This window comes from Haemaphysalis longicornis, unplaced genomic scaffold, assembly GCF_048455015.1.
Source record: "Haemaphysalis longicornis isolate Haplotype H1 unplaced genomic scaffold, Haemaphysalis longicornis Haplotype H1 scaffold_1, whole genome shotgun sequence".
NCBI classification, from domain to species: Eukaryota; Metazoa; Arthropoda; class Arachnida; order Ixodida; family Ixodidae; genus Haemaphysalis; species Haemaphysalis longicornis.
Genome location: NW_027526203.1, coordinates 455,668,943 through 455,684,287, shown reverse-complemented (window position 1 = coordinate 455,684,287; position 15,345 = coordinate 455,668,943). Strand labels below are relative to the sequence as shown.

The 15,345-nt window shown below is 46.4% G+C and overlaps 1 protein-coding gene and 1 pseudogene across 2 annotated transcripts in view; one reads left to right on the top strand and one right to left on the bottom strand.

Moving 5' to 3' along the window:
* Slik (Sterile20-like kinase) overlaps nt 1-15,345 on the top strand; it is a 42,284-nt gene that overhangs the window by 17,314 nt on the left and 9,625 nt on the right. The window contains exons 6-13 of one of the 2 annotated variants that reach the window (XM_077687865.1): nt 4,122-4,203; nt 4,293-4,406; nt 5,482-5,590; nt 9,637-9,862; nt 11,017-11,153; nt 11,249-11,330; nt 11,916-12,486; nt 14,709-14,902. In XM_077687865.1, the coding sequence (XP_077543991.1) occupies nt 4,122-4,203; nt 4,293-4,406; nt 5,482-5,590; nt 9,637-9,862; nt 11,017-11,153; nt 11,249-11,330; nt 11,916-12,486; nt 14,709-14,902 (1,515 nt within the window). Of the gene's footprint in view, nt 1-4,121; nt 4,204-4,292; nt 4,407-5,481; nt 5,591-9,636; nt 9,863-11,016; nt 11,154-11,248; nt 11,331-11,915; nt 12,487-14,708; nt 14,907-15,345 lie in introns of both variants that reach the window. The other variant, XM_077687866.1, reaches the window with a different exon arrangement.
* On the bottom strand, nt 457-4,063 carry LOC144156077 (zinc finger protein 862-like; annotated as a pseudogene).

Sequence of the window (15,345 nt, the reverse complement as noted above, 5' to 3'; positions counted from 1 at the left end):
GCACGTGAACTGGCGAGGAGAACACCACACTAGAGATCACGCCACGAACGCTGGTCAGAGTGTTCTCGAAGGTCGAGCTGGGCGACGCTGGGCTCTCCTCGCGAGGATCTCGCATTCAAGTGCGCTCCTTTTCTTTTTTCTGCTTCGGACGCTCCTCACTGGGCACATGTTTTGGACCAAGCTCAAATCCTACGGAGTATTTCTCCAAAATGTGATTTCAAAAATACTGATTTTTTTTAATTTGCCTAACCAATTCTACATATCTTGAAACAACAAAACAAATAGTGCAAGGAACTTTATTACTACGGTACATGCAAAATATTTTTTTAAATATGAAGAGAAAATCATTTTCACTGCACTGCACCATGGAGAGTTCCTGAGCCTTTGGATCCTTCGGTGCAGAAAATGTCTAAAATTTCAAAAAAAAAAAAAAAAAAGCACAATGACAATCGCGGTTCTCCCAAAATTTTTTCTAGAGGTGGACATCATCAGAGTGGGGTGTGTGTGTGTGTGTAGGGAGGGGGGTCAATCTCAAAAACAAACAGCGGTACTGCTGAACCTAGAAACGTACTTTATTTTGGCAACTAATTTACGCTTTCAGCCTCCTGTTCTTTAGCTTGGCCCAGTTGTCCAATACCTTGTCATAGGGATATTCTTCGATGACTGGTCCTTCGCATGCAATTCGAATGAGTTCATCTAGCGACTCCTCCTTGAAGCGGTTTCTCAACTGCATTTTAATTAGCTTCAATGCAGAGAAGTCTCTTTCACAGTCTGCAGTGTGCGGAGGCAGGACCAGGTATGCACCAGCAATGTGTGCTACAAGAGGAAACAACTCCTTTATACCTGTAGCCACATGCAGCAAAAACTCCGAATCTGCCAATTTTGCAGCTTCTCGCATTCCAGCACAATGTTTGCAAAACTTTGCCCCTCTTCCATCATGTCAGAAGTGTAGGACTTACTCAATGTGGAGCAGACCTTTCCCAAAGCATCTGCAATCTCCACACCATTGCCAGACACAGCCTCTTCATAGCTGCCTCTGGCAAACAGCACAGAAAGGGCTGCCAGTATGGCATCATCCTGAAACCTGTCCTTTATGTTTTCAGTCAACTTGTCCAGGAATGTGCTTTTTGTAGGCCTTAGCCATTCTTCATATTCCTGTGTGGGTGTGAACAGGATTCCATTGGCTTCACACAAGGCCTGAACTTCGGTCTGAATGTTCTTTTGGGCCTCCAGGGTCTTGATTGTAGACTTAATCAGCCCTTGTAAAAGGCCCACATGCAGCGACTTGGACTGAAGTGATTTGGAGAGCCTGTCAATGGATGGAAGGACTTCACACATCATCAATTGAGTGCATATGAACTTCTTGTCAGACACAAATTTATGCAAGCCTGCAGCCTTTATGTCGCTCCGCTACTCTGCTTCTCTTGACAGACTGACCAGTATGGAGGGAAGATTGTTTCGAATGGATGCACACGATTCTCCTCCTACACTAAGCCAGCGTGTGGCAGATGATCCCATGATCTTTCCTGCTCCTCCTTGTGCATCTAGTACTTTCTGCACAGCACTCAGTCGAGCAGTGCGGACTGGACTATAATGCGTAAAAACTGTACAAGTGCTACAGCAGGTCCTTGAACTTTGCCAATGTACGGAACTGATTTTGCAGCATGGTTTCCAGCCAGGTTGAGTTTGTGAGCTCCACAGTGTACTCCTACGGCTCGAGTGCATTGTGGAGCCATTACTGCCCTTTGCCTGTCTGTCAGCACCTTCTCGGCTTCCCTTTCCCTTCCTGACATTATGAGGGCACCATCAGTTCCAATGCCACGAAGGCACTCAAAGGCCAAGCCTTGCTTCACGATAAAATCTTCCACTGCTTGTGCAACGTTGGCTGCATTAAGGGAAATCGCCCTCTCTTCATCCAACTGTTGGTCTAGGCTGCCCAATACATCAATCATTGCCAGGAACTTCACCGTCAAGTTTCCATCGCAAATGTAATGGCAGTGGATAACCAATTGCTCTACTGAAGTGCGGTCGGTTGTTTTGTCGAACATTAGAGCGTAATGTTCACTTTGAGCTCCTGCAAAATCTTGTCATCAATTACTCTTGACAGGCAGGTCACCATCTCTTTGATAGCTCGCTGGCTGCAGTAGGTTGCGTTCTTTCCCGCTGCGATTTGGTCGTTTACGTTCAGCCCCAGAAATGTCAGCAAGTCCAGAAGCGGCTCGTAGTTCATCAGGTGCGCTATCCTATGTTTGCATAGGCAGTACAAGCTGGCGAATGCTTTTTGCATTGCACCACGGGAAATTGGTGATTGCGGAGCCTCCAAAGGCGACGCAGCCTTGATGCTAAGAGCCTCCAGCGCTACTGCGCCACGGTGCGAGTAGCAATTTTCATGTTTGCGAGCGGTTTATAGCCGAATCCGTTTACAGGGTTCTTCATTCTACACGGACTTGTCAAATGGTCTTTTGTCATACTTTTTACACAGCTTGCAAAGCATCCCACCTCACCTTTATGTCAAAAAGGAGTCATGGATGATCGCGGAGCTACGATTTGTTGAAACGTGATGCGTGCTTGCTACCATCACCAGCTTCCACATGGCTGGAAGTAACATCGCGCCACGTCTCGAAGTGGTAGGGCCGTCTCAGTGATTATGTGGGGGTAACGTCGGCTGCGTTGACACCGGATGTCGCGGCATACTGCTGTGCTTCTTCGTTGGTTGACACTTCAACATTTAGAGATGTGTTGGTGACATCCGCCGCACTCGAACTGGCTGCCACAGCAAGCTGTCCCACCTGGTCAACAGACTTCGATGCTTTTTCTACAACTTTTGTCGAAAAAAGGGAGAGCAGAGACGGCTGCAACGACTTTTTCTTGGCGGCCATTTTCTCCGATCGGTGCCTAGTGCTTGGGTTGACTTCAAGACAATACGTCTTGGCTTAACCAAGCTAGGGTGCCTTGATGCGCGCACGCTAAACTCAGCGGTGCAGTGGCACCATGCCGTTGTGAAAAAGTGAAGTCGATGAGGCGCACGCGTACGGCCGTGGGTGCACGCGGAACCGTCGCAGAGCGGTTGTTGCACGGAAGAGTGGGAAAGTTTCGTGTGGAACCTCTCCTTTCCAACAGGCACGCGCACGATAGCGACTCCTCCCCACGACCGCTCCTCCCCCAGCCCCTACAAAACAAAGAGCTGCTGCGCTGGCACAGGCTACGATTTCTCAATGCGTGCTCTGCTAGCACCGGCTAGCACCTAGCACGGGCATGCGGTGCGACCGCAGAGGAGCGGCACTGACCTGATTTTCTTGTCTGATTTTGGTGCGCTTTCTCGCCAATCACCGTGGTTTAAAGTATTCCGAATTGCCAAAAGCCACATTGGAAGCCTCAGACGTGGTTTAATTGGATAATGGGTAGGTTGTCATAGAGGTGGGCAAGCAGCCACGGGCGGCAAAACCACCGTGGCCCACCGTGGGGAGAACCGTGATGACAAGTGAGGCACATGCTTGTGGCAGGAATCAGATTTCTAGATAGAAGACTTGGTATATTATGCCAACGATTGGAATGCTGTCACGTGTGAACATGCGTGTGAACGGCCAAATTGTGTGGAGCCAGGCATGCATCATATACATAATGAAAAGTTGCTATAAATCTCCAGTGTCTAGGACCTCAACCATCCTCAAATGTTTAGGGACTACTTACGGACCTGCTGCTATCGGTACCCTCCTGGATCAGCAAATTCCAAGCCATGAACAGATAGAAGGCATTGCAACCGTATGTGAGCCATAAACTAACCTGAGGTCTCAAATGGTATGAGCTTTACCCTAATGTAGATGGGAAATGGGCCGTCTACTCGGCACTAAAGATTTGGGAATAGCTCCGCAAGGACAACACAAGACAATTGAAGGTAGCTAAGTTCTTTTTTTCTTTTTTTTTTTTTTTTTTTTATTTCTTCTTTTATAATTGTAAAGGGTTACAGTCCGAATGAGTTAGTTCTAATTTGCCTGAAAGAAAGTCATGTCTTTATTGAATTAAGGTGGGCATTATGTCGAATACCTAGAGGGAAAATTTTCGAATGTAGTCATTGAACCATTCATCTGAGTGTATCTAAAAAAAAATTTTTTTTTTTCCAGGTCCAAGGAGTTCAAGGAATTTTTGGCCCTCTGCCTGATCAAAGACCCCAATCAACGGCCAAGCTCAGAAGAACTACTAAAGGTATGCTCGCGGCACTTGCCGATTTTGCTGGAAGGGTGTAGCAAAGGCTGTTACGAGGTCTCAGTTGGCCCTCCATTTGTTTTCTGCAGCATCCATTCATAGCCAGCTGTATAGATAGAAAGCCATTGAAGGATCTCATCAGTGAGTACAAGGCTGAAGTAGTTGAAGAAGTGACAGAAGAGCAAGAGGATGAAATTCACGATGTATGTATAAAATCCCTTCTACTTTTATTTGGTGCTTAGTTTCTTTGTTCCTGTCAATTTTATTCATTGACTTCTTTGTCCATTGCATTTTTACTCTTCCATTTGTTTTGCTACTTGGAGCATACACCAGCAACGACGAAAACACAAGAATGCTATTTAGCTGTTGCCAAACATTCTTTGACTGGTATGGGCATTACACAGCAGCAGGATGATAATTGAACCAGACAGATATTGTCCAAATGGCTTGTCAGCAATGAGATTTTTATAATGGCATCTGTTTGCACTTTTCTCACCAGCGTGTGTTTGCATTACTTATGAACCAGCTAGCTGTAAGGGTAATTTCTTTCAGAGTGCCATAAGTAATTCGAGTTAAGCTGCTTATGTCAGTGGAACTGTTCAGTGTGAGTTTAATGGTACTGTACTGAAGTTTTTAACGTTTCAGAACTCAAAAGAGCGTCGCTAGTTTGTAGAGGCCTAGCATACATATGTATGCTCTTTTTCGGTGCTTGTTTCTTGCTTGCATTTTTGGTATAAGTCCTTAGTATTCTAACTAAATGTGTTATAATGCCATACTCTTTGATCTACAGATTACACTATAAATCACACCTCCCAATATATTGCCATTTTTGTGGAAAATTGTATAGATAAGGCATATCCTCATGTAATTTACAGTTTAATGTGCTCATTGCTATGATACAGTGTAGGCTGCTCATAACATGTTCATAACATGCCCAACTTACCAAAGCGTTCTTTTTCTACCACTGAAAGGCACACTACTGCAGGTGATGTTTATTGAAAGTCTTTCTTTTATTTTTATTTTTTCCTTGTGGGCTGCTGCTGCACAGTTTTTCCACATTGCGAACGCAGCTTTAACTACTTTTCTTTAATTTGAAGCCGAGCGCTTGTCGTTTCTCTTTGTTTGGTAGGTGGATGCCCTAGTGCCTTCATTACATATTCATTGAGTGAAAAATGAGCTAGTGATAGCACTGGTGCATTGCGTCGCTAGCATTCTTGTTTGATTTCGTTTGGTTTGTATGCCATGCTTTTTTGAGGAATTTGTGTGACATTTTTGCAGTATCGGCAGTCGCTTAGCATAGAGAATGACACGACAGGAGAGACCATTTCCAACCTCAGCGAACCCATTGAAGAGCCTTCTGGTGAAGCGAAGCCAGCTGAACCGAAAGGCAAGTGGGGACGCTTTCATAGCTTTGTGTTTGGGCACAGGTCTCTGTTGTTCACATTCGGTGTATGCCCAATGCAATGCTTTCAGTGGTCATGCACATCAAATGTTTGCTACCTAGGAAGGCTGCTATCAGCCATAGGATGCTTGTGAGCTTTCCTCATTTGACTGGTGTGACATTTCTAGATGGCTTGGGCAGTCACAGTCAGTTATGTTTTCGGTGTTTTCTGTTGCTTAAATGTACCAGGATTAACTCTTACTAGGCTATACTCCATTCCAAGCATGTCATTTGTTTGCATTCAAGTAAATTTTAAATTTTGAGTAAAGTTCAAATTTCATACAATAAATATGCAAAGAGAAGCGCTGTCAAAACCTTACCTTTCTAGTAAAAACGTGTAGGTACCATAAAATACCAAGCAAGTGCCCCCCCCCAGTGATATTCATGTGAAAGGCATGGGTGAAGGGTGGGTCAGGGGTGAGACAGCTGCGCATATTGCGCAGTTTTGATACAAATTTGTTTTCCTGCGCCAGGCTGCTCCAAAAGCTTGAAAATTGCAAAAATTGCGCCAAACTGCTCCGAAACAGTTTGAGAGCCAAGGATTTTAGTGCTCCCCTCAGTTTCAGTGCGGAAAAATGCTTACTGGGGGCATAATTTTCCAGCACCCCCAAGGTGATGCTGTTTGTAAAGGTAAATGATTGATCATTCAATAAAAAAACCACATAAAATTGACCCCGAGATAGTTTTCTTGAACGTAGCAATGTCGGGTTGGCAATGTTATATTCTGGAGTTTTTAAAGTTTTCTCATCGAAAACTATTGAAAAGACTTGTAAAGAAATACTTATGTGTACTGATGCACAAGGTACTTGTGCAAGTTGATGAAAAAAACGGCAATTTTCGGAGCGCAGTATCTCCGGAACGACATCACTGGGCGCCGCCATCTTGGTGTGGTGAAGATTGGAAAACATGGCCGCCGGGCGAAGCAGTTGTTCGTGGTTCAGGCAGAGGGCCCTTCGCCGATTTCTACCGTGGTTTTGGTTATGGGGGTGGCTGGGTTTACATTTAGTCATTTGATCTGTTGCGGAAAGTTGCGCCACTCAAAAGACGGGAGGGAGTTCATCAAAAACAAAGGGGTGCCCGCGAATTCGCAGTGTTTCGGCCTTGAGTGGAGGCGCTGTGCGTGCTTGAAGTGAAATTTTGGACTCATTGCGGTGTTATAAAACGCTGAGCTATGGCTGCCTTTGACAGCGAGCTTGCGAGCGGCGGGAATGGGATGATCGACATTGCCGAACTGGTGGCGCAGGCTACATCGCCGCAAAATGTTCAAGCAATGTCCGAAAGCGGTACGGGCTATTATTGCACGCTAGTAGTAATGGTTCATCTATCAGAAGTGAAACTTAATTCCATAAGTCCAAAAGGGAGGAGGCTAAACTACCAACGTTACTCAAATTACGATCGTAGTGAACGTGCACTTTGGAGATTGAAATGGGAGGGCTGGTGGGGTACGACGACTGTCACCTCGCTTTGCGCAACTTTTGCCGTGGCTCTACACTTATGCGTAAAGCCCCGTCTGGGAATTCAAAAATAATAATTTCGGCATTTACACGACAATAAAAATGCCTTACAATTGCTTAGCTTTTCAATTCGATATTCTCAACGGCACTCCACGCTATCTATACATTGAGCCTAAGCATTTAAAAATGGTTTCTAAAAAGGTAGTGCAGTTCGTACCTTGTGATACTCTGGTAGAAAAAAACTTTATTGAAAGGCTGTTTCAGTGTTATGTACGTTCAAAACCGATTAAAAACTGCGCTTTTCGCCCATGAGTTGCCAAAAATTTGATTGTTTAGGCTCCTCAGGTGACATAATAAACATCGTTGTTCTGCTCTAAATCAAGATTCTTCTGCTCCAAAATCGAGATTTCGCTGCTCCAAAAACTGCTCCCAAATCTTATTCAACTGTCTCACCCCTGGTGGGTGCGGGAGGGACTGCAGGATGAGAACGTTTCGTGCACGAGTTCCCCGAAAGCCAAACATTTTTGGGGGCGCACCTTACTGCCAGTTTAGGTTCGCCATGGCAGCGGCTAGGAGCCGCCGCTTGGAAAAAGGTGCATTCGCACAGTGTTCTCGCCAACTACATTGTTGGTCGTGTTAGACAGAGAAACCATTCCAACCATCGTCTGGTCCATTTTTGAGATGTTGAACAAGGTGTATTCGTGGCATCTTCGTAGGGCATTTACGGTGGATCAAAAGGCCTTTGCGGCCCTGCTGTCTTCTGGCTTTCGTTAGGGGCAAGGCCCATTGTAACGCCAAACTGCTGTTTCTATCGCTTGATGTGCTGTCTCAACGCAACAAAGTTCCTAAGCTGCAAGCTGTGCACTATTTTAACAGCTTTTTCAGACAGAAGCCTGTTACTCACAACACACCCTGCGCTTCTTTCTTGTTCACGGAGCTCAAAAAGAGTGTCATTCAATTCTTCACTAACACCGGTGCTTCATTGCTCAACTGTAGCTGAAGCTTGGCCTTGCCAGAGTTCTGTCGCAGCAAACTCATAAGTTTTGTTCCACTCGCATATGCTGTTTTGATCTTAACCGAAGTGGCAAGATGTCACGTGCATGTTTTTTTCCGGCGTGGAGAGGCCATTCCACGACTTCAGTTTTCTTCTTCTCTGTATACGAATACATGTCACAAACCACCGTTGTCACGAAGTCGCAAGCACATTCGGCACTGTCAGATGATGACAACAAAATTGAGAGTGTGTGCGGAATCATCGCCTCCTGTATTTCTTCAATGCCAAATGCATCACCCGCTTGACGATGGGAGTGAGTGGGACGCCTGTTTCGGCCACATGTTATAAGTTGGGGCTCTAAGCTTAACTAGGATCACCCGACCGTACCTGAATCGAGAGCGGCTTGTGCTTGGTTGCCAAGGAAACCGATGTTTGAGACCGCCGCAATAGCGGCGCTCTGGCCAGTGATTGAAAACTCAGCACCACTAGAGAGTGGTTGGGGGAGGGGGCATTTGTTCGAAATACTCAGATTATGGGAGGCGGGGCACTTGCATGAATGAGGGGCTGTATCGGTATTTTACGGTAATCATGTAATGAAATATCTCTTCTATTCGCAACATGCTAGTGGCCCTCTACTCGCCATAGAGCTGTCCTCCTCACTGAAGTCGCTTGCCACTTCACACTTGTCGTCGGCCCACAGCGCATTATTGTCCGTGCCATCAAGACACTCCAAAACTTCTTTTCCCCCGCTGGGAAACTTCCCTTCTTTGGGCCCACAAAACACACGGCGATCCCCGCTCATTGCCCAAGCCTCATGTATTCGCCAGTAGCGTACACGCACTGGGTCAAGACTGAAAAGCTACCCAGCTGCGCGGTTTCAATGTGCTTCAATGCATGCTCCACCACCTTCAGTTTAAAACCGGCTGTGTAGGTCATGTACTGGCCCATTGTACGTCGCGCACCAGAAGCACGAAACAAAGGTCTGACCACAGCTGAACAAGAAAACCATGGATCGTAATGGCAAAGTAGCGGAACAGCACAGAGCAGGGAAGGTGTGCGGAGTACGTTTGGTGCTTTGTTCGCACGCCGCAGCGCTTTCGTGGCGCTATATGCAAGGAGGTTTGTTTTGTGTTCAGCAGGTGGCACTCTGCAAGCACGCAATTTTTAAATTGCGATCCACGGCTCCGGCTACTGTTAAGAATTCTTTTTATTGGGATGAGTTTTTAGCGTTTCTGCGCATACTGTGGCATGATATCAAGTTACTGTGGTCATCTACGCCATCAGAAACCATGCCGAGATAAAAACATATTCCCGCTGCATCTTTTATACAAGGTAAAAAGAAAGTAAATTCTCGAGAAGAAAAGTGGCGGGGGTGGGGGGGAGTCAATATGTGAATAGATACAGCAATACTTTCTGGGATTCATCAGAAAGATTTTGCTGGAAGGGTGGTTACATGTGCAATAGTTTTTAGAGAAAGTGCCAGCGTAGAAATGGAATAATGAAAATTTTCTCCTCTAATTATGTTAATCTTTATTCTCGATTAGCTGCAGAGGCGAAGCCCGAAGAAGTTGCCAAAGTGGGGCCTCCCCGGCCAGCAGGCAGGGAAGGCAGAGCTGCCCCCAGCCCTCCGCCTGCTGCCGAAAGGAAAGAACCGGTGCCTGAAAATGTTGAACAGAAGGCGTCACCAGAGGCACTGCCCAGGTCACTTCCTAAGGCGCCAGAGGAAACCATTGCCATCCCAGCAGAACACGTACCGCCACCTGAAGAAAAGTGAGCCATTGGAGTGTGGCTGAAGCTTTTTAACATTAGTTGCTGTGTGTACTGCACTTGCAGTCATTTCCAAAAGCTAGTGGGGAGCAGTTCACAATGAGCTATCAGCCAAACTTTTCTTACCTTCAAGGGACACTGAAGTGACTTTGTTGAACTCTTATCTGTGGCTACACAGTGTAGTCTCTAGTAGCAGAAGTCTAGAGCCTTAGGCTGTGTTTGAATTCGCATGCAGCATATTAGATACCTTAGAAAGCAGTCTAATTAGTTGTCTAAAGCAGCAAGAATTGGAATGGCACAGTGGTTGCCAATGAAAACATCATAGTTAACAAATGTTAACAAATGCAAGGCACAGGTTTGCGAAAGACAGATACATTATTATGGAATATTAAACAATTCAGCAAAAGGAGGCACATGAACACTAAATTTCACTAAACATTGTAATCAAAAAACAGGTTTTTGCATTATTAGTATGCATAAAAGTGGTGCTTGACTGGATTTTTAGATTCAGGAAGCAAATAATCTCAATCGTTGACATCAATGCCGTCTGCGAATCGAATCAGTTTTTTTTTTTTTTTTGCCATTTTTGTTTAAATTAGAACGGGCATAACTTTGTGGGCAGTCTGCTAAGACAGCAACATAGCAGTCTAATGGAGAAATTGAAACACAGCATTTTTTTTTTTTTTCCCCATAATGCTCAAAAAATGAGGAAACATTGTCTGGCAGTGTGTTCGCGCGCAGGTGGTGCAGGTTAAGTAAGCTTGCAGCTCATTAAATTTTACCGTGGGGACCTGCTCAAGGGACATCGTAGCCGAAGTCAGTAAATTAGCAGAGATGAGGGTGTGAGGAACAGAATTTTGAGCGCCCCTTTCTGATTGGAAAAAATGCGTGTAAATTGGCGGAAGGAACTCTGAACGTGGTTTAAGAATTGCAGGCTGCAATGTCTTGAGGTGAGCAATGTCTTGAGGTGACAACTCTTGAGGTGACAACAGTGACAACTTGCTTCAGTGTCCCCTTAAGTTTCCTTCCTTTCATCTGGCTGTTTGGGGAACTTTGAGAAACTCTGCAGTGTGTGGGATCTTGGACTGAAGACTCCTACCTACTGCTTTTAGCACTAAAAATGTTTGTTTATCGTCTTCTTTCTCCAAACGAATCAGGTCTGAGGCCGTAGATGTAACTCCGCCCACGAGCGTGGACCGACCAGCCTCACCAGAATCGCCAAAGGCTGAAGACGTTATCCCGGTGCGACAGGCATCCACTCCCATCAGGGGTGGTGAAGTGGTCGTCGTCTCCAGTGAGTGCTGTTGATGCCATGCCGGAGCTAGCTTGTTCAGATGCTTTCCTCTTCCTCACAAACTCAATGGTTCCACCCATTCCTTTTCTATGTAGGCTTGTCAATGATAGACGACTCGAGCTCCCACCTTAAAGATGACCAAGATGTCGGAATTTCTGAAGTAGACAAGGCAGAACAGTAAGTATAGACCTGCTTTGTTTTTATGGAACCTGTGGCTGCGTGCTTCCATTTTTAAGAACTTGGGCGTCTTAGCGATCAAGAGTTTTTGTTTTAACATTTCACTTATTTACAACATTTCAAAGACAGCACTGTGTTGTCTTTTCTTTTTTATTTTTTGTTTTTGTATTTGCCAGAGATGGAAGGTGTCGTTGAGTGGTTCTGCTTGCACATTCTTTACCGTATTTAGGTACGAATGTTGTGGCAGCAATTCTCAGTTTTCTTCGGCAGAAATTTCCCCGAACACTATTATCCAGAAGTAACTTGCTTTTTAAATCGTTGAGCAATTGCGTGTGAGGGTAATGCGACCATGAATAGAATGACAGTGGGAATTTCCCCCTCAAGAGGTATACTAGTGAATTACGCATGAAGTGATAACCACATAAAGCAAAATCAAGTCACAAGTGAAGACTGTTGGACCATTTGTGTCCAACACCCGGACTTCAAACTCCTCTCTTCCAGTACAGGCTCTATATGATATGTGAGGATGTCATTCCTTCCCTGATTGCTCTGCCCTGCCAAAAAGTGCGCACTCGCTTTTCTCAGGTCCCCGAAAGCGCCGCCAGTGGAGCACGAGGTGACGTTCTCTTCCAAGCACACCATTCTAGAGGTTGGGGAAGCCGGCCGGTGGGAGCAGCAGGCCAGTGGTGAGGTTGACCGCAGCCACGTATCGGTCATCAGCGTGGGCGACCACGAGGTCGTCAAGGACTCGTCGCTGGTGGTCAGCCCCGGCCGGCCAGCCTCGCCGCGCCTGGTGCTGCGCCACTCCACCGCGGGGCCCCGCGAGGGCTCCCCCGAGAAGCGCAACTCGTTTCCGCGCATGCACGAGGGCGCGCAGCCACGGCCACCGCTCGTCAACGGGGGCTCGCACGAGGCCCTGTCTCCCGAGCGGCCCCCCAAGGTGCGCGTCAACGTCAAGCTGCAGCAGGGCTCGGCGTCGCCACCCCGCGTGGAGAAGGCGCCCCGGCGGCCCCCGGCCACCGACCAGCCCGTCGAGCGCCGCCGCAAGGAGGTCTCCGACACGGAGAGCGTCTCCACACTTGACAGTGTGGGCAGCCGGACCAGTGGCAGCGACAAGGAGAACCGCAAGGAGGACTGGGAGGCCACCAAGGAGAAGGTGGGCACCCACTGCCTCCCCCTTGAGAGGCGCTTCTGCGGGGCAGTCGTGGGCCATGGTGGGCTGGCTAGGGAGGCAGGCAAGGGCGCCACTGAAAGCCCTTTGCCAGTATGGTCCACAAGTAATCGCTGATCACTCCAGCTGCTTTCCCATTGCAGCTACCACAGTTCCTAAAGATCACAGCTCCAATTTGCTGTTTGCGTGTGTTGGAAATGAATATTTCTATGGTGATGGGGCTTGTAAAGGACGGGGGCCTTACGAGTGTGCAAAATTATCTCCAATGCGATTGTTGTGTCAGTTACATCTGGCCTGCATTAGTGCCAGGGTGTGTGCCACAGTCTGTCGCTAAGTGAAGCTGGCATATGAAGGGGAGCTGATTTTGTTTCCTAGCTTGGTGAATTTTTAAACAATTCTTTCAATCAATCACGCAAACGAACTTTACCAAGTTCGTTTGCGTGATACATGCAGCGTGGCACTGTAGTGTAAACCAGTCTTATGTGCTTAAATAATCTATCTCAGCCACAATGTGTAACATCTAACATTGCCAAGATGCACAGACAAAGCACAAGGAGCATACAGCTGGTGGTTCATTGCAGCCAAGTAATACCGTGTAAGTCGGAACGTAGGTCGAGCCGGAATATATGTCGAACCCCTTACCTTGCGGCCAAGAAATGGGAAAAACGTTAAGCCAATCACCGGTATAAAGGTCGAGGGGTGGCTTTTCGGCAAAAGTTTTAGTGAAAAATCTCCATCTATATTCCGACTTATACGGTACTTTTTTCCCACAAGTTTTATCTTCTAAACAAGGCTGCACATCTGACCGGAGGAGATCTGTATCATTAGGCTATACCCATGTGTACAACAGTATGCAGGTCCACTTATCATATTTAATAAATGAGGTCTGCAAAAAGCAGTGCTTGTGTGTGACGCTAGGTGGCAGTGGTCGACTGTTGCCACTGTGCCTGTGTGATTGACCAAGAAACAGTTGGAACGGCGTTGTTGCCAGGAGCTTTTGTTTGTGTTCAAGCACCCCACATTTCTTTTTCGACATTTTCTAAATGTTTGCTCTTGCTGGATCTGCAGCCATGGCAATTTTTTTATCCATGAACATGCGAAAGCAAGCATGGGTAAGTCAAAACATTGTGAGAGGCCCTGTTATGTACAGACCGAGTTCCGCGTAGGAGCTGCGGAAGTGCCACCGCAGGCAGCACAGTAGTTGCTTTGCTCTCAATCTATAGTCATCTCAAAGTGGGGATAGGTGCAGCTAAACTTTGTTATAGCACACACATACCCATGGCTTGGATTAATTTTTGAAAAATTCCTCGAACCAATTGCCTGTTCACTCGTTTTGTCGATAGTCTCTCTTCCCAAGAAAAACCAAGCAAGCACACTCATCACTGGAGTTGTGCAATGTAAGGTCTCTGGCACACGGTGTCTGCGCTCAGTGTTGACACGTGGCGAGTCAAGTCCCCCTCACAAATACAGCTATCGCTGTTCTAATCCTCACTTTGTGCACTCTTCACACGGGTATGCGCCACTGAAGTGCTGTCATTGGAGTAAGCTTTTGACCTCATCGCACCACTCGCAGTGCAGCAGTAGCGCCATTATGTGCAGCTGTCAGGGCAGCCGTCAGCAGCCAGTTATGGGTGTACTCCCACAAATTGTAATCCGATAGAAGTGTGCACTTGCTTTGTATCAATAATGGGAGAGCAACTGCTGCTGTGTGATCTGCAGCTGGGCCGTGCCGTGGAACCAGTAGTTGTCATCACTTCGCTGCTTTGCATGTGCAGGTTCTATGCATGCATTAACGCTAAGATGACACAGTACCAAACAGTGTAGCACATGGCATGGGCGGCTTACTTTCCTCTGCCCCATTTTACCGCTGCAGCTGTCAGTAGCCTGTGCCTGCCGTTCTGTGGGCTTCGCCGTGTGTTCCTTTCTGGTAGCGTGATACGTGCAGAGCTGGGTACAGTTCTGAAAAACCAAAGGCTTTTTTCCAGTCCAGGAGCTCCTTTGGAGATGGAACCTCTGTTTCTGAAGCATGCTAACTTTACTGGGGGACATGCTGGCCACTATAGAGCGTAAACAGCAGTTTGGGTTTACTGGGAAGGTGTGTTCTATGTGGTGGGTTTGCTGTTTTGGCCTTCATATTGAGATTTTATTGCTTAGTGTGGATTACTGCTACTGTGTTCTAAATGAACTATTTCCTTCTGTTTTTGCAGGAGCGTAGTGCTAATAACGTACCAGCTATTCGCAAGAAAGCCCTGATGACTCAAAATAATGCAGTGCGGCCAAAAACACTCAAGCGAACACGAAAGTTTGTTATTGACGGAGTTGTTATGACAACCACCACCAGCAAAGTTATCTACGGTGACCTCGATGAGGACAAACAAGCCAAAGATTATCATTTTCTCAGGCAAGTTTGTAATATTGTGTAACTTTCATTCATGGGGAAGTTGGGGATATTTGTATCCAAGTATGAGTGGGGTGCTTTGTTATGAATGTTTTAATTGGACATTAATTTTAGCATTCTTTACTGCAATGCCCATTACAGCAAAGCTGCATTGCAAAATTTTTCGACACCAACTCATAATCTATGCCCACATTTTACTGGTCATAAAATGATCTTCCCAGGTCCCTTGTGGTCACTCTTTTGCCTTCTGTACACCTTGGCAACTTTGTATTTCGGGTTGGTCCAGTTATGTGCAGTAGTTGCTGTGAACAGCTGCACTTTTCTTTTTATTTGTCCTCTTGCTTTCTTTATGTAAGGGGCACAGTCCCGCTCGTATTTCCTGGGTCAAAAGCACCAACGAATGACTCCTAAAATTTGATGTATTTTGCTTAATACATAACTTGAAA